Source organism: Hemiscyllium ocellatum, chromosome 34, assembly GCF_020745735.1.
Source record: "Hemiscyllium ocellatum isolate sHemOce1 chromosome 34, sHemOce1.pat.X.cur, whole genome shotgun sequence".
Classification (NCBI taxonomy): Eukaryota; Metazoa; Chordata; class Chondrichthyes; order Orectolobiformes; family Hemiscylliidae; genus Hemiscyllium; species Hemiscyllium ocellatum.
This window is the reverse complement of record NC_083434.1, coordinates 32,442,520-32,464,640: the sequence shown is the minus strand read 5'-3', so window position 1 is coordinate 32,464,640 and position 22,121 is coordinate 32,442,520. Positions and strand designations below refer to the sequence as shown.

General features: G+C 43.1%; 1 protein-coding gene across 5 annotated transcripts in view; it reads left to right on the top strand.

Moving 5' to 3' along the window:
• The window catches only part of LOC132832315 (leukocyte elastase inhibitor-like), a 35,568-nt gene that overhangs the window by 3,960 nt on the left and 9,487 nt on the right, over positions 1 to 22,121 (top strand). For 2 of the 5 annotated variants that reach the window (XM_060850226.1, XM_060850225.1), the window contains exons 2-4: positions 11,695 to 11,873; positions 20,286 to 20,423; positions 21,013 to 21,130. In XM_060850226.1, the coding sequence (XP_060706209.1) occupies positions 11,697 to 11,873; positions 20,286 to 20,423; positions 21,013 to 21,130 (433 nt within the window). In that variant the 5' untranslated portion in view covers positions 11,695 to 11,696. The other 3 variants (XM_060850224.1, XM_060850223.1, XM_060850227.1) reach the window with 3 other exon arrangements.

The window sequence follows — 22,121 nt, the reverse complement described above, 5'->3', positions numbered from 1 at the left end:
ATTACTCCACATTTACCCCTAACTAATGCACCTAACTACACAACCCTGAACACTACAGGCAATTTAGCATGACCAATCACCCTAACCTGCACAACTTTGGAACGTGGTAGGAAACCCACACAGACACGGGGAGAATATGCAAACTCCACACAGACAGTCGACCAACGCTGAAATCAAACCTTGGTCCCTGGCGTTCTGAGGCAGCAGCACTAACCACTGAGTCACCTTGCCCCCTAACTATGTGTTTAAACCATTTGGGCATTCATTTTTGTTTCAGATGTTGATGTCTGGTGTCTAAAGCTATTTTTAACTTTACCAAAGGTTCATTAGATTTTACTAAGTTTGGGGTTTTTTGGTTCATAGTTCATTTTTTTAATCTATTTGATTTAGTGTTCTGTAATTAATACAAACACTGCTGAAAATGAGCGACTGAGTAAGAGATTCAGATATAACAGTTTCTCAAAAAAAAGCTAAAGCAGTCATGTATGGGCAGTGGAGGCTTCCAGGAGTCCAGATGAAAATCAATTTTTATTTGGATTTAAGTTTTGCAAACATGTTCCTTTATTATTATCTGACTTCAGTTCGAACCTTTCGTGTCTTGTTTGCAAAGCAATGTCCGATAAGCGCGAGAGAAACAATTAACCACTCATTCAGAGCTTGAAGCTGAAACTAATATCACAATCCTCTGTGATTAAATGGGAAGAGAAACGACAGTTAGTCACATCAGAGGTTAAGTAGCAGGTAATGTTCCTTTTATCCCAATGCAGAAGCAATTTACTAGAATGGTCAAAGAAATGAGAAAATTCAGTTATGAGGATAGATTGAAGAAGTTGAGACAGTTCTCATTAGATAGGAGAATGCGTAGAGGAAATCTGATAGAGGTTTTCAAAATCATGAGTTGGCTTGATCGAGTTGATAAAGAGAAACCGTTTCTGCTCGAAAAAGGAACTAGAACAAGAGGGCTTACATTTCAGTTGATGTGCAAAAGAAGCTGGGACGATGTGAGAGGAAAAGAAATTTCCACTCAGCAAGTAGTTAGGGTATGGAAATGTGTTGGAGACATGTTTAATTGAGGCGTTCAAGAGGGCAATGGATGATTATTTCGGTAAAGATAATTTGCAAGGGTATGGGGGAAAAGCAGGAGATTGACACTAGGTAATGATCATTTAAAAAGCTGGTGCAGACATGATGGGCTGACTGGCCTCCTGCACTGTAAGACTTCTCTGATTTTGTGATTGAGTATGACAGAAGGTAAGTGAGGGAGAGGGCATTACAGTATGGAGAGGCCTCCCTCCAACCTGTTACAGTTTAAATCGAAATAATGACTTTGTAGCTAGACCACCCCAAAATGGCTGATGTGTTGGAACTGGGAAACTAACAGGCAGTGCAAATTTCCACACCTGCCCACCACTGTTTCCAGCCCTAGGCAGGCTAAAAATGCAATGCAATGCATCAAGACAACAAAGGTTGACTCTTTGTGTGAATAGATGGACCATTCCTGTTGACAGACAGAAACAAATTGTTTTCTGAAATCTAATTAAGATGAGCCTGTCCATTTATGTACATTTGTATACTGATGTTTAATAATGGCATGAAGCAATTGCGTTCCACCAGAGGGCATAGTTGCAACATAGTCTACCAAAAGTCTGTGCCATTATCTCTAACATTCTGAACAGGTCCACATTTCCACCAAACAAGCTCATGTTCTTGATCTTAAAGGGATCTCTGTAAACAATACAACTTCAAGAGGCAAAATGCTGGAAGAACTATAGATCTGTCACAACACCAAATCATCCTGTTGGAAGGGACAGGAAGATTTTTGAAATAGTTAATATTCTCAAATCAATGTTAGGAAAAATTGAGGAAATATTTTGAACAGTAAACTCATCCCCTTAGACTTTGCTTCCAGTTGGTATCCAGTCATGTGTGCAGCCCATAACTCATCTCCACAATTCATCCTAGAATTGTTCTTCCTTTGCTCTTATTCATCATACATGACTAGCTTGGTCAGTGTTTATTCCCTATCCCCAGTTGCCCTGGAGAAATTGAACTGCCTTCTTGAATCCATTTGATATAGGTACACCCAGCGTGCTGTTCAGATAGGATCATTAATATGATTCCTAATTGGGATGATGTGTGACTAGGAGGTGGTGAAATTCCTATGTATCTCTTGTCCTTATTCTTTTAAGTGCTGGAGGTTGTGAGTTTTGGAAGGTGCTGTTGAAGGGACCTTGGTGAATTGCTGCAGTTTATTGTGTCGATGAAACACACAACTGCTACTGAGCATCAGTGGTGGAATGAATGAATGTTTGAGATTGTGGGTGATTTCTCAATTTATTCTGTCACTTTTCTTCTTTAGCACACCAGTTCATTCCAACACTCTGGTTCTGATTCTGCTTCCTCTGCCCTGGATGCTTTTAATTGTTTCATTTTTGGGTGATGCTGGAAAGGAAATATAAATACTGCTCTGTTTCCTTGTCTATTGTTGCTCTCCACTCTAAATCTCTGAAATCCAGGAGAAATGTTAAATTGAGGGGAACATGGGGCCACTGTCCCTTTGCTGTTACCTGGATGGAGCTTGTTGTTAGCGCGTCTTTAGTTCAAGTCTCATTTCCTTGAGGGCTGTTGGTGTAAAGTGATTGGCCCATGATAGCCAATGTTCCCACAAGGAAGAAAGTTATCTGCCAGCTTCATGACTAAATTGGCCAACAGATGGCGTTTGGCGTGGGAGTTGAGGTATTCATTGGATTGGCCAGCTGCAGGAGGGAAATGTATTGTGGCCCCAGGAGGACATATGAACAGTTTTCTAATCATCCTCCAGTCATCGCTTTAGTTTCCTTTACATTATATTATGTATACAACACAACGGTGATACAAATGGGTGGGATGTGTGTTGAATGCACCTCCCAATTCCATTCAAAGTTGAAGTTGGGGTCTGCTATATGTTAAATGGTCTTGATTTGGATTTTGCCATGGACCTTTCACCTGAAAAGGTGCTTTGGCCACACTATTTAATATCCAAGATGGCAGCTGAAATAACTCCACAGAGGCCGATATCCCATCACCAAATCACCCTTTATTTACATGCAGAGAGTCCTTAACATTGATCCCTTTCACTCAGAGCGAACAGAACCTCTGACACTCCTGTCGTTTCCTCATTTTTTTTACCATAGAATCCCTACAGTGTGGAAATAGGCCCTTCAGCCCAACAAGTCCACACCGACCCTCCAAAGAGTAACCCACCCAGATCCATTCCCCTATTTACCCCTGACTAATGCAGCTAACCTACACATTCCTGAATACTATGGGCATTTAGCATGGCCAATTCATCTAACCTGCACATCTTTGGATCGTGAGAGGAAACCAGAGCACCCAGAGGAAACCCACACAGATACCGGGAGAATGTGCAAAGTCCACACAGACAGTCACCTGAGGCTGGAATCAAACCCAGGTCCCAGGCACCATGAGGCAGCAGGGCTAACCACACTGCCCTGTTTTTTATTTTTCTTGTTTTTTTTCAGAACCTCTAACACTCCCGTTTTTTTCTCCCTCCTACACTACTGCCTGACAGCGGTAGTGCTTATTTTTCCCCAGCATCCATGTCATGTGTGTGCAGGTGCCTCTTAACCAACACATCAATATGGGTGGACCAGGACAGATTGTTGATGATCGTCACTGGTAGCAACTTGATGCTCTCGACCATCTCCACCTCAGCTCCTATTGCTTGCTTTGCTGAAGTTGAGGGAGAGATTGTTATGTTTACATCACATCTGTAAAGATAACAATATGTTTCCCGTATCTCTTTCCTGTATTCTGTCTTGTCATTGTAGGCCAGATATCAAACAACAGTGGTGTTGTCAGTGAACTTGTAGATGGAGTTAGGATGAAATTTGGCCATGCAGTTATGAGTGTACAGGGAGTATAGTGAGAGGCTGTGTATGCAGCCTTGCTGGGCACCAGTGTTGAGGACTGTCGTGGAGAAGGTGCCGTTGTCTACTCTCACTGATTGCGGTCTGTGGGTCAGGAATCCGAGGATCCATTTGCAGAGGGTAGAGCATAGACCTAGGTCTCTGAGTTTGGAGATTTAGTTTTTTTGGAGTAATAGCGTTGACTACAGCCACACCTTCAATGGAGTAGGTATTCTTGTTATCCAGGTATTCCAGGGATGAGTGTAGGGCCAGGAAGATAGTGTGGACCTATTGTGATGGTAGACGAATTGCAAGACATCATGGCAAACTGGGAGACTAGAGTTGATATGAGTCATGACTAACCTCTGGAAGCACTTCATAATCATGGAAGTCAGAGCCACTGGGCAGTAGTCATTGAGGCACGCTGAATGAATTTTCTTTGGTACCAGGATAGTGATGGTCCAGTATTAGAACACGCTGCTGAATCGGTCTGAATCTGTGGGCAGCCCTGCTTTGTCCTCTTTAACTAGACCTAGCAGGAGTTTGTGATTTGTTGTTATTACAAATTTACATCTATTAACATATTGGTGGAATTTCTGGATTCCAAACAATTGCCAAACCTTTTTTTCTCCATCTGGGCGTATTTGTGCTTTGCATTAGCCTGTGTCCTGGATGAAATTATATTAGGCTTTCCTCTCCATTAAGCCACCTATGAGCTAATACCATCACAATGCAGTACATGGAGGCATCATATGTCATTATCAGATCTTGCTTGGACCATCATGTGTCAACATCTCAGAGGATGACAACTGTTTCTTCACTTGCCTGGAAGCTATGGCTTGGCTATCCGACCATTCCCAAGATTGACACTTTAAGAGTTGGTGCAAAGGTACCAGGATAGAGGCCAAGCTATGTATGAACTCTCCATAATAGTTCACCAGCCCAAGGAAAGACTTAAGCTCCAGTACAGATGTGGGAGCTGGGACAGCTTTAATCACCCTCACTTTATCTTCTAACGTGTGTAACCTGGTCTTATTGACTCTTCCTAAAGAAGGGCTCATGCCCGAAATGTCAATTCTCCTGCTCCTTGGATACTGCCTGACCTGCTGCACTTTTCTAGCAACACATTTTCAGCTCAGTTATTGACTCTGTAGGTCATTTAGGGTGCCTGGAACACACACTTTTACTTTCTAGGGGTATAGCCACCTGGAAGAAAGGACTGTGACTAAGTTTTCCAAGTGCTTCTTATTGTTCTTAGTACATCACCTAGATAAATGGCAACCTGGAGGAGACCTTGTAAAATGTTCTCCATAATCCGCTGAAAAATTGCACAGGCTGATGATATCCCAAATGGCAGTCTTATATGTTAGGACAAACCTCTATGTGTATTAACAGAGGAAGATAAGAATCAGGAACAAGAGTAAGCCATTTGGCCCTTCGAGCTTACTCTGCCATTCAATGGCTGATGTTTTCATGGACTCAGCTCCACTTACCCGCCCTCTTACTGTAACCCTTAATTCCTTAAATGTTCAAAAATCTATCTTTGCCTTTAAAAGACTCAGAGGTAGCCTCAACTGCTCCACTGAGCGGGGAATTTCACAGATTTGTAGCATACCTCTAGGAATGCTCACCTAGCCTCAACTACAAGTACGCACGGTTCACAGCTCCATGAACAGCAGTGCCCTTGCCAGCTTTATGTATAAATCCTGTTTGCGAGGAAGCACCTGGGGTACTTTTAAAAAAAAATCTATTAAACTATCCTCAGTGAACTGAACAGGTTTAATAAAAACAATATAAAAGTGCAGTTCTGAGGAAGAGTCACTGGACCCGAAACGTTAACTCTACTTTCTCTCCACAGATGCTGCCAGACCTGCTGAGCTTTTCCAGCAATTTGGTTTTGTTTCTGATCTACAGGAACCACCGTTCCTTTGGTTTTTATAAAAATGCTGGCTGCTGGGATCTCAATGGGCAGGGAATAAGAACAGGCTGAATTATGGGTGGCTCGGTGGTTAGCACTGCTGCCTCACAGCACCAGGAATCTGGTTCAACTTGGGCAATTATCTTTGTGGCAATTTACACATTCTTCCAGTGTCTGTGTGGGTTTCCTCCCACAATCCAAAGATGTGCTGGTAAGGTGGGTTTGGTCATGCCAAATTGCCCATAATGTTCAGGGATGTGTAGGTTAGGGGAATGGGTCTGGATGGGTTTCTCTTCAGAGGGTCAGTGCAGACTTGTTGGGCTGAAGGGGCTGTTTCCACATAGGGATTCTATAGTACAGTGCCATGAATACTGGAAATCAAAAACAGAAATTGCTGGAAAAGCTCAGCATGTGTGGAGAGAACCCAGAGTTAACATTTCGGCTCCAGCGACCTACACTTTTTTGTACGGTTTTTAATCAAACTCGAAATGTCTGGTTTTTGTTTCTGAGTAGGAACAGGAAGCTGGTGAAGAATCCCAACACTGGAAATGTTAAACTCTGCTGCCTCAGACACTGACGCTGCCAGACCAGCGCTGAGTTTCGCTGCTTTTGCGCTGAGATCCCGGGTTGAGCGGAACGGGATCAAAAAGGAAACAGCGTAAAGGCTAGAACTCCTATCCCTCCCCCTGTCATGTGCCTGGGGCTCTCTGGGGACCAGCCTTGTCAGCTCATTGGACTCGATAAAAGAGGAGGAACCGTAGCGGTGCTGATGTCATGCTTGAGTGTTCCTTGTGCTGCCAGTCACGCCGCAGTGAGTATGCCTCCTATCAGCTGGGACCTGTCCTGTTACTGTGTTACTGTGGTCCTCTGTCAGAGTGCAGTAACAGCGCTGAGTGAACCCCAGCACTGCGCCTCTCCCTGGCTCAGCCGCTACTCGGGTGGGTCTGCTTCTCCTCCTCCTCCTCCTCCTGCTGTGCTCCAGCCAGGAATACCTTCCGCACTTCCACAGTGCGACTGGGAGGGATAGCGTTCTCCCATTGCAAAGGCCGGTCCCTGCTCGGGTCTCCCTCCCCAGGAGGGGAGAATGCAGGAACAAGCTAATGCCCTTTCCCGATTATTCCCTCTTCCCTCCCTTTTTTGTTTTTGTTGTGGCCCCATTATCCCTACAAAACTGGATGTGGCTTAAATTATTCTACCGTATATCACAGCTCGATCCTAAATCCCGGAGTGGAAATGTTCCATGCGCTGGGGTTTCTCTGGATAGTGAAACCAGGCCTGTGCAATGACTGGTTCAGTAATCTGACCATCATAACTGCTCGGCCTCCCATGCTCTTAAAGCAACATAACCACACCCCAAAGATTACTGGCTGAGTGATTCATCTTTCCTAAATTTCTGAATGTTTCAGTGCCGACTCAGGGAGCCTTTCGGGATTAGCAAGGAATAACTTGTTATTAAGTGTTCCTGACTAATTTTCTGGAATTATCTAACGCCTGTACCACCTGTTGATTTGATCGTAAAAGCCATTCCTGAATATTTCTCATGGAAACCTTTAGAAATGCTCATATTTCTATTAGGTAAGGGGTACCCCTCAAACTTAATCAGTCAACCTGCCTTGTTCTGGGACGGTAACCTTCGTTTATTTCCAGTTGGATTCAGTTTTAATTGAGAGTGTCCCTTGTTACATTTATTATTCTGCAAGACCAGAATTAACTTCCTCTCCCATAATTGTGCTTTGTATAAGGAAAGTTGTTTTATTTGCAGTAGTCTATTACGCAAGGGTATAACGGTTTGTGTTCTTAATGATCGCCCGCAAAACCACTTTTTTGTGTGTTTGTGAGACATTTGGAATATTTGATCCCTGCTCCTCAGATGCTGCCTGACCAGTTGTGCTTTTCCAACACCACTCTCCCGACTCTGAGCTCCAGCATTTGCAGTCCTCACTTTCTCCTGTACAAAAATCCTGCAATCTTTCCCCAAAATGGTGTCGATTAACCTTGTTGAAAATTGTTTACATCCTAGTCATAAAACTCTAATTAAAACAGAGAGTAATGCGTGTGTGTGTGTGGAATGAGCTGCCAGAGGAAGTGGTGGAGTCTGGTACAATTATAACATTTGAAAGGCATCTGGATGGGTAAATGAATAGGAATTATTCAGAGGGATATGGGCCAAATGCTGGCAAATGGGACTAGGTCACATGGGGATGTCTGGTTGGTGCATATGAAGGAAAAGGTCTGTTTCTGTGCTGTAAGCCTCTGTTATAGACACTAAAGTCAAACCTCAACTAACTAAACTTACTTTGAAAACAGTTTCAGAGGAATGGGAGGAAAATAGTGTCAGAATGGTTGAACCTTAATGGTTGTGAATCAGGCATTGTATGAATAATAGTTATATTACACAGTATTAAATTCATTGCAAATGTTGAGTTTGGAACACCTTTGTTGACTTTTTCCCGTAACCGTATAGTATTGGCTGGTATATTGTTGTAATACTGACCTTTTATACTCGGTTAAGATTCACTGGAAAGCTTATTTGAATGTACTGTGGTGAGGGCAGACAAAAACAGGGCGTTCAGAAGCCGTTCTTTAAACCCTGTGCTAATTCTGTTGCTGTTGTGTTTTGAAGATTTCTCTGGTGCAGTGGGTATTTTGATATCCAGTGCCTCCTCGTATAAATCAGGTCTTCAGTTTATATCTTCAAAAGTATATATGTTGCTGGTATTTGAAATAAGTGGGTCATGCATTCTTAGTCTGTAAGTGCAATTAACTGATTTTACTGACTAATGTTGCTCCATGGATGCTGCCTGAACTGCTGTGCTCTTCCAGCACCACTAATCCAGATCTGGTTTCCGGCATCTGCAGTCATGTTTTTACCTAATGTTGCTTAGTGACCGGTAAATGCAATAACCTTTTACCCTTGCTGATCCTTATGATTTATAGTCACCAGACTGTTGGATGGAGTGGGATAATAATTTTGTATTTATCTTTCCGTGGAGTCCCAAGCATCTTTGTGGAAGTGTATTCAAATAAATTTTGGCACCAGTCCACATACAGTATTAAACCAGGCAGTCAGTTTGAAGGATAAGGTGTTCGGAGTCATCAGCAATAGGACAATTAAAACTTGAGGTGTGCAGAAATCCAAAGTTTGTAGAACTGAGCAGATAATCAATACAAATAATGAGGAGTGATGCAACTGAAGGAATTATGGAAGTTTTTTTTTGCAGAATATGGGTGTCATTGGCTTGGCTGGCATTTATTGCCTATCCTTAATTACACTCGAGAAAGTAATGGTTAGAAGGCAAAGAGGAGGATTTTAACATGGTGCAGTTGGAACAGGACATAAATTGGAGTTGAGGTCAGCCATTCGGCCCCTCGAATCCACCGTTCATTTGGACCAAAGTTGATCTGGTTGGCGCCTCCACTCTATTTGCTGCTTGCTGTCTAGAATTCGTGATTCCCTCACTGATTAAAAATATGTGTGTCTCACCCCTGAATGTATTTAATAACATAGACATCCTATCCTTGGGTTACAGGATTTCAAAGATTGACAAGCTTTCGACAGCAGAAATTTCCACTTACCTCTATGTTGAATGGTGGAGTCTTTATTCTGAAACTGTGCTGCCAACTTTTAGATTTCCCCATGTGGAGAAACATCCTCTCCATGCCTCATTGCCTCTTTCCCCCTACATCCCCCAGCTTGTGCTTCAATAAGATCACTTCTCATTCTTCTAACCTCCAGTGTGTACAGGGCCGGCCTGCCAACTCATCAATCAGCCCTTTCTGATCATTATAAATCAGTGAGCTGTAGGTGGTGGGGCAGTGAAACTGGTTCTAATCTGAAACGTTAATGCTGATTTGTCTCCACAGATGCTGCCAGACCTGCTGAACTTTTCCAGCAATTTCTGTTCTTGTTTCTGGGTGATGGGGACTCTGTGTGAGTGAGGATATGGATAGAGTGAGCTCAAATTTGCTTAGGGTGCAGTCTAGGAAGTTGGACAGAACCGTAATGGAAACTAGAACCTGAGCCAACTGGAATTTTGAATAGTCTTCCTACAAACTGAGTGAAGATTAGCATGAGTCCAGGAAATTTGCAATTACTCGTTTTAATTGAGGGGCTGCTGGTGTATGCAGAATCAACTCTTTCAGGTTTTAGTGATTTTTTTTACTCGTTCTGGGTGAAGCAATACACACTGTCAAGGAAATTGTGTTCTGACAACAGGGGCCTGACTTTCTAATCTAATAATTGCATATATCATGAATTTAAAATTACTAAGATATTACATTTGTGAAATTCCTGGTTACTCTCTTTGGTTCTGAAATCTGTTGTCACTTCATTCAATGCAAAACTGGAACACTGCTCCTGCAATGTTGACCAGCATTCCCAACCTTACTGCGTTTCTCATACCCCCAATAAAAATAAACTCTTTGCTCGGATCTTAATCAACTTTTCTACTCAGCAAGGGCTATGTGCAAATACCAAGTATCAACATGTGTTGAGGTTCTACCTGCCCTGGGGTTTGCAGAGGATGGGTCTAACCTTATTTCTGCAGGTCACTCCAAGGGCAGCACGGTGCATTCAGTGGTTAGCACTGCTGCCTCACGGCACCAGGGATCCAGGTTCGATTTCAGCCTCGGGTGACTGTCTGTGTGGAGTTTGCACATTCTCCCCATGTCTGTGTGCAGGTCAGGTGAATTGGCCATGCTAAATTGCCCATAGTGTTAGATGCATTAGTCGGAGGGAAATGGGTCTGGGTGGGTTATTCTTCGGAGGGGTGGTGTGGACGTGTTGGACCCCAGGGCCTGTTTCCACACTGTAGGGAATCTAATCTAATCTAAAAGTGTTTGGACCGTTCCATGTCACTTTTCCCTCATGGAAAAATCTGCAAGGAAACACCTTTAACCACATGTCCTTCAGGAAGTAGTCAGCATGCATGTGTCTTTGAACACCGTTTGAGAGAAGGAGAGGGTGGATCCTGTCACATGATTCCCTGGGCAGACTGTCAGACATTTGACAGAATGGCTTATCACCAGAACATACCATCAAGCGCCAAGACATCGCTTGGCTGTTGGTGAGAAGGGTAGTACCTGCCCGATCCTTCATGCATGCCTAGTCTCTGTGCGCCACAGCTTGCTGCTCTCGAAGTGGTTGGGCTGGTGACAAGATGGTCACACGTCTCCTTCTGGAATGTGGCCTTGCAAAGAAGGTCTGTTGAGGTTTTGTTGAGGTTCATCCCGAGCAGCTCTGTGACACAGGGCTGAATGGTGTATGAGCTGTTGCACGGGTCGCACACCGAGACAAACGTCGTCTGTGCCTGGTGCACCATCAACTTAATGAAAGACACTCTTTGGTCTGCCCAGACTTGCTGGTCTTGCAGTGCAAAGAGCTGACCTCGATCGGCAAGTTCCAAGGTCCAGGACGACGTGCTGAGGAATGCACTATAGCTCGGGGCAGTTACTGCCAAGGCGCTGTGGAGAAATGCCACTGTCTGAGGCCTTTCTGTCAAACCATAACAGGTCTGTTCAGTTGTCAGACCCAATCGGTGCCTCAAAATGAGCATAAATAATTTAATAAATAATTACCTGCTTAAGTGTCAGCTTTGTATTTTGCAACTATACAGAAACTCTGAGAAAGGTCAAAATTTTGATGCTTTCCTTGTTTTTTTTCTCTGCAAAGATTGTACAGATATGGTTTAGAACCTTTGCATGTATTTAAAGATGATTTTTTAATGAATAAAACATACTTTTGCAATTTAGACAAAAAAGCTTTCCCCACTCCTTGGCATTTGAGCAAATTTTGACACTGTCTTTTCTGACACTGCCTGGTAGGAGAAGCAGAACAAACCACAATTCAATGTTTTTCTTCTACTCTAGATATGTCAGGAATGGATCTTCTGAGTACTTCAAATGTCAAGTTCGCTCTTGATCTCTTCAAACAGTTGGATAGAAATGACAAAAATGGCAATATCTTTGTATCTCCACTGAGTATATCAGCTGCTCTGGCTATGGTATATCTAGGTGCGAAAGGAAATACTGCCACTCAGATGGCCAAGGTGGGTGTATCATGATAATTGCAATATTAAAGGTATGCTTTTATTTATAGAGGATAGAGCAGAAACAGACCAGTTAATCCAACCAGACCTTGTCAACGTTCATACTGCATTTGAGTAACCTTTGATCTTTCCTCATTTTAATTTATCCTTGTAACCCTTCTATTTCATTTCCTTCAAATGACAGTGTAGCTTTCTCATGAATACTTTTATATTCATCACTTTGGCCATTTCCTTTGATAGTGAGTTCCATTTCTCATCACTCTTTGGGGGATGGATTTCATTTTCTGAGTTCCCTTTTGGATTGCTGGGTGATTGTGTCTTTAACAGGTGTCTAGTCCTGCTCTTCCTCTGGAACGCCATATGTTATCTGTGTGTCCATATCGATCAAAAATTTTTATAATTGTAAATAACTCTTGACAAATCATCCCTCAGCACTCCCCCACCCCAAATAGAAAATCAAGCCAGCCTGTTCATCCTTTCCTGATATGTATATCCATACATTTTGACAATGCAATTGTCAAACTTGTCTGTGCCCTCTTTATTTGCCTTTTGGACTTCTAAACTGAACAGACAGGGCATTTAACTATGAAAAGCAAATAGGTACCGAGATGCTTAATGTGGCATATGATCTATCTTTATCACATTGCTCCCTACATTTGCAACTTTGGAGGCAGTTATAGGATTATACGGCACGAGGAGAGGCTGTGAGACCTGTCTGGCTAGTGTCAGCTCTTTAAAAGAGCTACCTTTTAATGCCACTCCCTAGCACATCCTCAAGAGCCCTTTTAGTTTAAAATAATCTATCTATACAACACTCTGCTGTTGAATTTGATTCCATTCCCCTTTCAGACAGTGCGTTTCTGGCTACAATGCACCTGTCTTAAGTTTTTATTTCCATCTCCCTCCTGGTTTTATTTTTTTTGTCAGTGAAGGAGAAAGTCAGTGGTCTGGTTGTAAGGTGTTGTATTTCAGAAAACCATTAGCCCCATTTTAATGGTGAACCTTTCACAGTTAAGTTCAACAGAGATGATGATCAGTTGTTCAGATTGATGCGTTTCAATATAAAAATGGTGCGTTTACAAATACGTCAGAAAACTAGCTAAGGCTAAGCTTTTGGGAGAAGGGGAAATAAGAAACGAAGAATGTTCATTCAGTCTAATAGTTTAATTCTGATATAAATTAATTCTGAAGTTGACGAAACCTTCTCCTCTGAATCTGATTGGTTGCCAAAAGATCATTGTAACTTCACTGTACTGACATTGGCTGGAAAATATTTTTTAAAACCCCACAAGAATGGAGAGGGGGAAAAGGTTGCTTTAAAAATGTTATGTGTTTTAGGATCTTTTGCCAGGCTAAGGCCTTCAGGAAACAATGGTAATTTTCCAAATATGGGTAATATCAGTGTTCAGATAAACTAATCTACTGAGTTTTGTAATAAGGTAAGATAGGAATTGAGCAAAACTTTACCATGTGACCTATTTGTGCAATGGATTGCATTGACTAAGCTGATTATTCAATAGAAAAAGCTATTTTTTTAAAAAAAGCCAGCTTTGTGTGGATGGCTTTTGTTAAAAATGTTTCTTTTTTTGGTCACACAGTTGGAGTTATATTGTAACAAAAACAACTTAATTTTCCATGGTGTGATATGCGGTCTTAAGCCATGACAACAAAAATAGTGCATTTTTTTAAAAAAAGTTTGAGGATTTGCTTTTTATGATTTAAGCTGTAATTTTTAAAAAATATCTTGAGTATTTCCTTAACGTTTAATAACCTGTGAAACTGCCTAACTGGGTTGAATTAATGGAAGACGAACTTCTGTGCAATCAGCAAATTTGGAATAACAGTAGCTTTTAACACATGATCTAATGTGGGTTTGGCACATAAAATGAAGCAAATGCTTTGTGATGAGTGCCAACTCTGGATTGCAGTTGACAGCATTCTCAAAGCTAAATACAAACGTGTATTCAGCATAATAACTCCATTGCATTATGTTGTGCAAAAACTCCCTATCTGTTAAATAATGCATTCCATTAATAAACTCCAAATTTGGTATTTGTGTTATCTTCTTGTGTTGCATTTTTTTTCTTCTGGAAGTAAACAAATGACTAATGATCTGAAATGTATGTTGCTGTCCAGAGGGCTGCTTGGTCTGCTGTTGCAACATAGGCTGTTAATTTGCTGTTCGTACGTTTTGTAATTTGTGATGCTATGGAATGTAACCTATTCCCTCGTGTTGCCGATACTACAGTCAGGACAGACTGATCTTGAGCCCCTGCTGAGCAGTAGCACAACGATGCCTATGGTCCTTTTCTGGTGTCCTGTGTATTCGTGTAAGGAGTAGGACACCTGGCCCATTTATTGCTGTTAAACTTGGGATCAGATTCTCTATTTCCATTTGTAACACTCTCTCTCTGTTTAACTCCAGGACATCCCAGATGGCCTCCTATCTCAAGGACCGTAATTTCCCAATCCAATGATCAACAATGCCCTCCAGCATATCTCCTCCACTTCCCGCTCCTCTGTCCTTGAACCCCACCATTCCAACCACAACAAGAATAGAACCTCCCTGGTCCTCGACCTTCTGGCCCACTAATCTCCAGATACAGTGCATTATTCTCCACTATTTCAGCCACCTACAGTCAGACCCCTCCCCACCCCTATCAGCATTCTGCAGAGACCAGTCCCTTGTTAGGTCTAGGTCCCCCAACGACCCACCCTCCACACCTGGAACCTTCCCTTGCTGTCACAAGAGGTGTAAAACCTGCACCCATACCTGCCCATGCTCACCTCCTTCCAAGACCCCAAAGGATGCTTCCACATCTGGCAGAGATTTTCCTGCACATCCAAATACCTCATCTCCTGTATCTGTTGCTCTTGATGTGGTCCCCTCTAGATTGGGGAGACAGGACGCCAACTCGCAAAACGTTTCAGGGAACATCTCTGGGGGACACTCACCAAACAACCCCACCGCCCTGTGGCCAACCACTTCAATTCTCCCTCCCACTCCTCCAAGGACGTGGAAGTCCTGGGCCTCCTCCACTGCCAAATCCAAGCCACCCAACAACTGGAGGAAGAATGCTTGCATCTTGCGCCTTTGGACCTTTCAACCACACGGCATCAATGCAGACTTCATCAGTTTCTTCATCTCCCCTTACCCCAACTCATCCCAGATCCAACCCTCCAACTTGGCACCGCCCTCTTTACCTGTCCACTTATCCAGTCCACCCTCCCCACTGACCTATCACAATAATCTCTGCACCTGCATTTACCTTTCTCCTTCTCAGCTACCATCACATTCCTGATGAAGAGCTTATGCCCAAAATGTCGATTCTCCTCCTCGGATGCTGCCTGACCTGCTGTGCTTTACCAGCACCACACTTTTTGACTCTGATCTCCAGCCTCTGCAGTCCTCACTTTCTCCAAATGCAGTAGGCCAGACGCTTGGGATCTTCTCTACATTTGATCTGCCAACAAGGCTATATTTTTCTTTCCAAAACTACCCCTGCTTTGTCTCCCTCTCCCTCTCCCTGCCACCTGATCGTCACCTTTGTAATGGTCTGTTTAATGACCTTTCTGCTACTGCCCTCCTAAGCTATAAGTCATCCAGAATTCAATGTCCGAGTTTCTTGCTCTGAAGCTGATGTTACTTCTTTATTCTGCAAGCTCAGCGAATTTAGTTTGATTTCCCCCTCTATAAATCGCTTTGCGTTGAGCCCTCTATGCATTCAATTTCTTCCCCCAAGGTGTTTCTTCTGTCAACCACGGTTTCATTAGTGACTCGTTTCCCTCCCTCAGTAAGTCTCTCCATCTGGCCAGTTAGGTGACAGATCAGCCATGATCTCATTGAATAGGTCCGAGGGGCTGAATGGTCTATTTCTGTTCTTGTGCTGCCTAACTCCCGCCATGTTTGAGTCTGTAGGTCCTGAGTACATGTCATTAAATTTGTTTTTGGGTGAAATCTTCCCAGGTCCTAAATGACATAGACTGTGGTGAGAAATTGAGAGAGGTATTGAGCGAGACCCTTCTCAATGTCAAGACCAAAGTGTCACATTCTTCAACCGATTCCTGGCACCGAGCATGCTCCCCCTGTCCATGGACTTTGGCTTCACCATGTACTAGCCTGTTTGCATTATCATGGCTCATCTCCAGTACATTGAAAGTATGGTTGCATACTGTAGTACTGCACTTCTGAGAGCAAAGGCACCTTTCATTGGAATATGCTGCCAGGAAATTACACCCATTAGGGGCCGACATCCATCGAGCTCATGAACTGGACATGGCTGTGCCTCCTTGTCCACTTGCTTGGCACCTGTCTGAGTGCAGACAGCATCTCTGCCTTGCGTTGTTATGCATTTTATTGTTTTCACCCTCGGACAGAGTTCAGAGCTCACAGTGCAGCCGGGGTTCCATTCCTGAGTCCATTCACAAGTTGAATTGATTAGATTAGATTAGATTACTTAGTGTGGAAACAGGCCCTTCGGCCCAACAAGTCCACACCGACCCGCCAAAGAGCAACCCACCCATACCCCTACATTTACCCCTTACCTAACACTACGGGCAATTTAGCATGGCCAATTCACCTAACCCGCACATCTTTGGACTGTGGGAGGAAACCGGAGCACCCGGAGGAAACCCACGCAGACACGGGGAGAACGTGCAAACTCCACACAGTCAGTCACCTGAGTCGGGAATTGAACCCAGGTCTCAGGCGCTGTGAGGCAGCAGTGCTAACCACTGTGCCACCGTGCCACCCTGCATGTTGGAACATGATGCTTATCAATCTAAGGCAATTGTTTGTAATCACAGGAAATACTTGTATGTTTGGTCTTTAAAGTGATACTCGTGTGTGGGATACCCATTTGTAAGTATGAGTATTTGTAAGTCGGGATGGTTTGTAAATTGGGGATTCCCTGAACTTTGGCTCTGTCTTGCCCTTTTGGTGCTTGACACAAAGCAGTTCACAGTTGTCAACAGTGGTCAGTCTATGGGTGGCACATGTTACTGTGTACTATGTCATCTTACACCTGCATTGTGTGCCCGCAGTGTACATGACACAAATGCAATGCAGTAACCAAATGGCTATGTCTCAAAGACATTCTCATTTAACAGGAATAGTCCTCAGTCAAATCACAGACTGTTCGGTCAGGGGGTCTCTGCACAGTAAACGGAGGGCAGCCTTGAATCTCAGTCCACAGCTTTGTGTGTGGTCAGGATCCTCTCCTTGTGGAGAAAGAGGAGCTGAATATTGGGCACCCCAACACCCGTCTTGGCTGCTTTTGCTGTATTGTAGGCTTTTAGTCTTGTTCCTCTCCTGGAATGAGAGCGAAGGAGGGATTGAGTGAGATGAAATTGTTTGGTACAACTGTGCTGGTGGGGGAATAGTGGGGAGGTAGGTGTCTTGAGTGAATAGGCAGCATGCAGGGGTCATTGCATTGGGGCTGGATGAGGGCCAGTGCCACAAGGTGTTGGTTGCAATTGTGAGAGGGTGGTAGAACGGGAACCTTGATGAGTACAGTAGTGGAGACAGTGAGTGTGTGGAGGCAGAGACCAGGGACTCCTTTTAAAAACTCTGCTCATATTCTGGCCTGCATCTTAATCAGGAGAGGGTTGGCCTACCATAGAAACGAATTCCATCAGCCGTTACTGACGTTATACTGTTGGCAAATCCTTCACTCTGACTCAACTTCATAAGATAATAGTACACAGATCAAGTAACACAGTGCATGAAATGTAGCATCCTGGCAAGGAGCTTTTCTGAACAGCCAATGGCTTACCTCACTGGTAGTACTTGGCATGACCCCAGTCTCTCTTGACATTCAAACTGCCCAAGCTAAAACCATCCCACTGTTCATTTCAGCTATGGAGCAACTAATTGTCTTTTATTGGACATGTCCCCTCTGTTAACCTTGTGCCTCCAGTTTTGGAAACGTTGGATTTAGAACTTCAGCAGTGCATACACAGTTTGTGGAAACTTTGTTTCACTTTTGAAGTTTTTGGTCTTGTGCTGCTAAAGAATGTTTAGTCTGCTGAAGTAAGGAAAACATTATTTAAGAAACCACCTCACAGTGCCTTCATCTTGCCATGAAGCTGCAAGACCCACCAATTAGGAACAGAATTAAGCCATTCAGCTCACTTGAGTCTGCTCCACCATTTGATCATGGCTGATGTGTTTCCCAACCACATTTCCCTACCTTCTCCCCATAACCCTTGATCCCTTTACTAATCAAGAATCTATCTATCTCTGCTTTGAACACACTCAATGACTTGACCTCCACAGCTCTCTGCAGCAATGAATTTCACAGATTCGCTACTCTGACTGACTGAAGAAATTCCTCCTTATTTCAGTTCTCTAGGATTATCACTTCACTCAGAGACTGTACCCTTTGGTTCCAGTTTCTCCTACCAGTGAAAATATCTCCACCATGTCCACCTTATCCAAGCCTCTTGGTATTCTGTAAGTTTCAATCCGATCCCTTCTCATCCTTCTAAACTCCAAGTATAGACCCAGAATCCTCAACTGTTCCTCCATATGACAAGCCCCAGAATCAATCTTGTCGACCTCCCGTGGACCTCCCCTAAGGCCAGTCCGTCCCTTCCTTCGATATGGGGCTCAAAATTGCTCAGAATATTCCACATGCAGTCTGACCAGAGCCCTATATTACCTTAGCAATTCATCTCTGCTCTTTTATCCTAGTCCTCTTGAAAATTAATGTGAAAGTTGCATCTGCCTTCCTAACTGCCAACTGAAGCTGCATCTTAACCTTAAGAGAATCCTGAACTAGGACACCCAAGAGCTCTTGTTCTTCAGATTTCTGAAGCCTTTCCCAATTAGGAAAAAGCAGCATAGACAATTCTCTATCAAAATGCATAACCTCACACTTTCCCACATTGTATTCCATTTACCACTCCTTCATCCACTTTCCTAATCTGTCAAGTCCTTCTGCAGCCTCCCTGCAGCCTCAACAGTACCCGTCCCTCCACCTATCTCTTTGTCATCTGCAAACTTAGCAACAAGGCCCACATTTCCTTCATGCGCTTTATTAATGTCTAATGTGAATAGTTTCAGTTCCAACATGCATGTCCCTCACCTCCACTAATCACCAGCTGCCATCCTGAAAAAAGCCCTTTTATCCCCACTTTCTGCCTTCTTCCAGTCAGCCAATCCTCTATTCATGCCACTACCTTGCCCCTAACAGCATGGGCTGGAATGTTACGTAGCAGCCTCCTATGCTGCACCAAGTCCAAGGCTTTCTGGAAACTCCAATGGATCACGTCCGCTGGCTCCCTTTTTGTCTAACTTTTAAGTTCTCAAAGAATTCTAATAGGTTTGACACAAATGACCTCCCCTTGATAAAGAGTCAAGATTGTGTTGCTGGGAAAGCACATAGGTAAGGCTGCATCCGAGCAGCAGGAGAATCGACATTTCAGAAACTTCATTCCTGATGAAGGGCTTATGCCCGAAACGTTGATTCTCCTACTCCTCAGATGCTGCCTGACCTGCTGTGCTTTCCCAACAACACACACTTGACTCTGATCTCTAGCATCTGCAGTCCTCACTTTCTCTCTTGATAAAGCCATGCTGACTCAGCCCTATTTTACTATGCACTTCCAAATACTCTGCAATCTCATACTCGCTCAATAAAGGACTCTAAATCTGACCAATGGCAAGAGTTCAGGCTAGCCAGCTATAAGTTCCCGTCCTCTGCCTCCCTTTTTTCTTAAACAGGGGGTTATGTTAGCCATTTCCCAGTCCTCTGGAGCCCCCATTGACTGGGATGGTCTCCGAAATGCCTCCATCTGATCCAGGTGATTTAACCACCTTCAGACCTTTTACTTTCCCCAACAAATTCTCTTAGCGAAGGACAGTACACTCACCTCTAGCCCCTGACTCTCTTGAATTTTTAGCATGCTACTGATGTCTTCCTCCATGAAGACTGATGCAAAGTATCCAGTTCCTCTGCCATTTTTTTGTTTCCCATTGCTGCTTCTTAAGCCTCATTTCCAGCAGTCCACCGTCCATCCTTGCCCCTCTATGACCTTTTCCTATGGCCAAAAACATTCTTTCAGTCAGCTTTTGGTGAGCAAGATCATGTGATATTGCAATACTTCCTGTTACATTAGCAAAACTCTCAAATTCCGATTTAACTACACTTAATATAACATAAACCTTGTGATATACAGGCCATCTGTGTAAACCAATTGGCAGAATAATGAACATATCTACAGATTAAAATGAAATGATGCAGAAGTTGTTTGTTAAACAAGAACCCAGTTGGTGCCAATTTGGTGTTCTTTTGGTACAGTTTCTCAAACATAGCTGGTCTGATTTCCCCAGTTTAGAACTGGAATTCTCTACCTAAAATGTCTCTAAATAAATGGTTTTTGTTGTATTTCTCTCTCAATCTCTTTCAGGTGCTTGCTTTTGATAAAGTACACGACCTTCATTCTGAATTTCAGAAACTTCAAGCTGTAATCAACAAGCCGAGTGAAAACTACATGTTGAAACTAGCCAATCGCCTCTATGGGGATAAGAGCTACAACTTTCTCTCGGTAAACTGGTTACGGTAAACTTCTGCTGGTGCATCAAGTCTGATCAGACAGAATTGCAAAGTCCAACAAAATACTAAGGGAAGGAGTTTTTATTTTCAATGAGCTGATCACGACAGTGCCATTGGGAGTCATGCACTTGCTTTTTAGTCCTTGGTCTTTGCAAAGGAGAGTCAAATAAAGTTCTTGATTCTGATTTATTATCTTGTTGAAAATTGGCTGTGAATGGACGTGTAATGTTGGCTTTTCCTTAGCATGGTCAAATATCCAGCTCTGCTTTGGTTGACTCATCAACCAATCAGCATCCTTTTCTCTGCATTGTGGCTCCCTTGAATTGTTTGGTATTCTTTTGTGTTATTTTGATTAACGATGTTACTGATGTTTCATGTACCTCCCTTTTTTTCAGCAGTTTTAAAATGCTGCTGTCACTTTAGTTTGCTGATGGTGGAAATGTATTTGTCCATCTCCTTCCCTTGGTCCACCCTCCCCTAAAACATCACTGTTACTTTGTTCCACTTGTAAAATTATCATTTTTATTGTGGAATATTAGGAAACTAGATTATCTTTGATGTGTTGCCTGTTAATCCTTCAGAATTTCCTTGCGTCTACTCTGAAATATTACGAGGCAGAATTAGCTGCAGTGGATTTTGCTAAGGCACCTGAAGAAGTCAGAGAACAGATTAACTCCTGGACTGAAACACAAACTGAAGGCAAGTGCTGCTGGGTAATTGATCTATTTGAAGAAATGCAAAGTCTTTCCAGTTCTAGCTTGCCACTTTGCTTCTCCATGTTAACGTATTGGACTGTTATCTTATAATTAGCACTGGATAAACAGGAATCTCCTCCATTTTTAAATAGAGGGAAGACTAAACCATAGTGTTTTGGTCCCTGCTCCAAACTCCCTTCCCTTGCTACCATATAGCCCTTGAGTCTGCTCTGTCATTCATTAGGATAATTTATGATCTGATTGTGGCCTTTATTGCATGTTCCTATCTACCTTTTCTACTCCCTCATGCCCTCCCCACCAACCAAATCATCATCAATCATAAATCTCTCTAACTTTGCTTTGAATAAATTCAATGACTCAGCTATCACTCCTGGTTTTCTTTGTTAAATTCATTCAGCTGTCTGCAATTTAAACTGGCTGTTTTTAAACATACCGCCACATTTTGACCTGGGATGAGCTTCTGACCATATTTGGAATTGTCGCTAAGACCGGCTGATTTCCAACTCCATAACTTCACCTATGTCTCAGTTCACTTGTTAAAGCCCTTGTTTAAGCTTTAGTTGCTTCCAGACCTGACTCTGTCAACACATCTGTTTATAAACCTGAGGATATCCATAACTTGCATCCAGTTCCCCTATTGTCCAGGTTCTTGCTCATTTACATTGCTTGACTGGGAGCCGATCTTGGTTTTTAAAAGAATTCTTATCCTCTTGGGTTTTTTTTCTCTCTTCAAAATCTTCCATGATCTTGTCTTGATGTACCCCTATAACCCTCCTGTCTCTCACACTTCCCTGAAAGATCTGTGCTTCTCTGATTCTGGTCTCTTGAATGTCACTGATCTGAATCACTCCGATGGTGGTTGTGCCTCAGTTGCTTGGGATCGCAACTCTGGAAAAGCCCCTCCACACCTCATTCCTCTTTTTTTTTGGTTTGAAAAGCATTCCTTCAAAGCGATCTCATTATAAATGACCTAA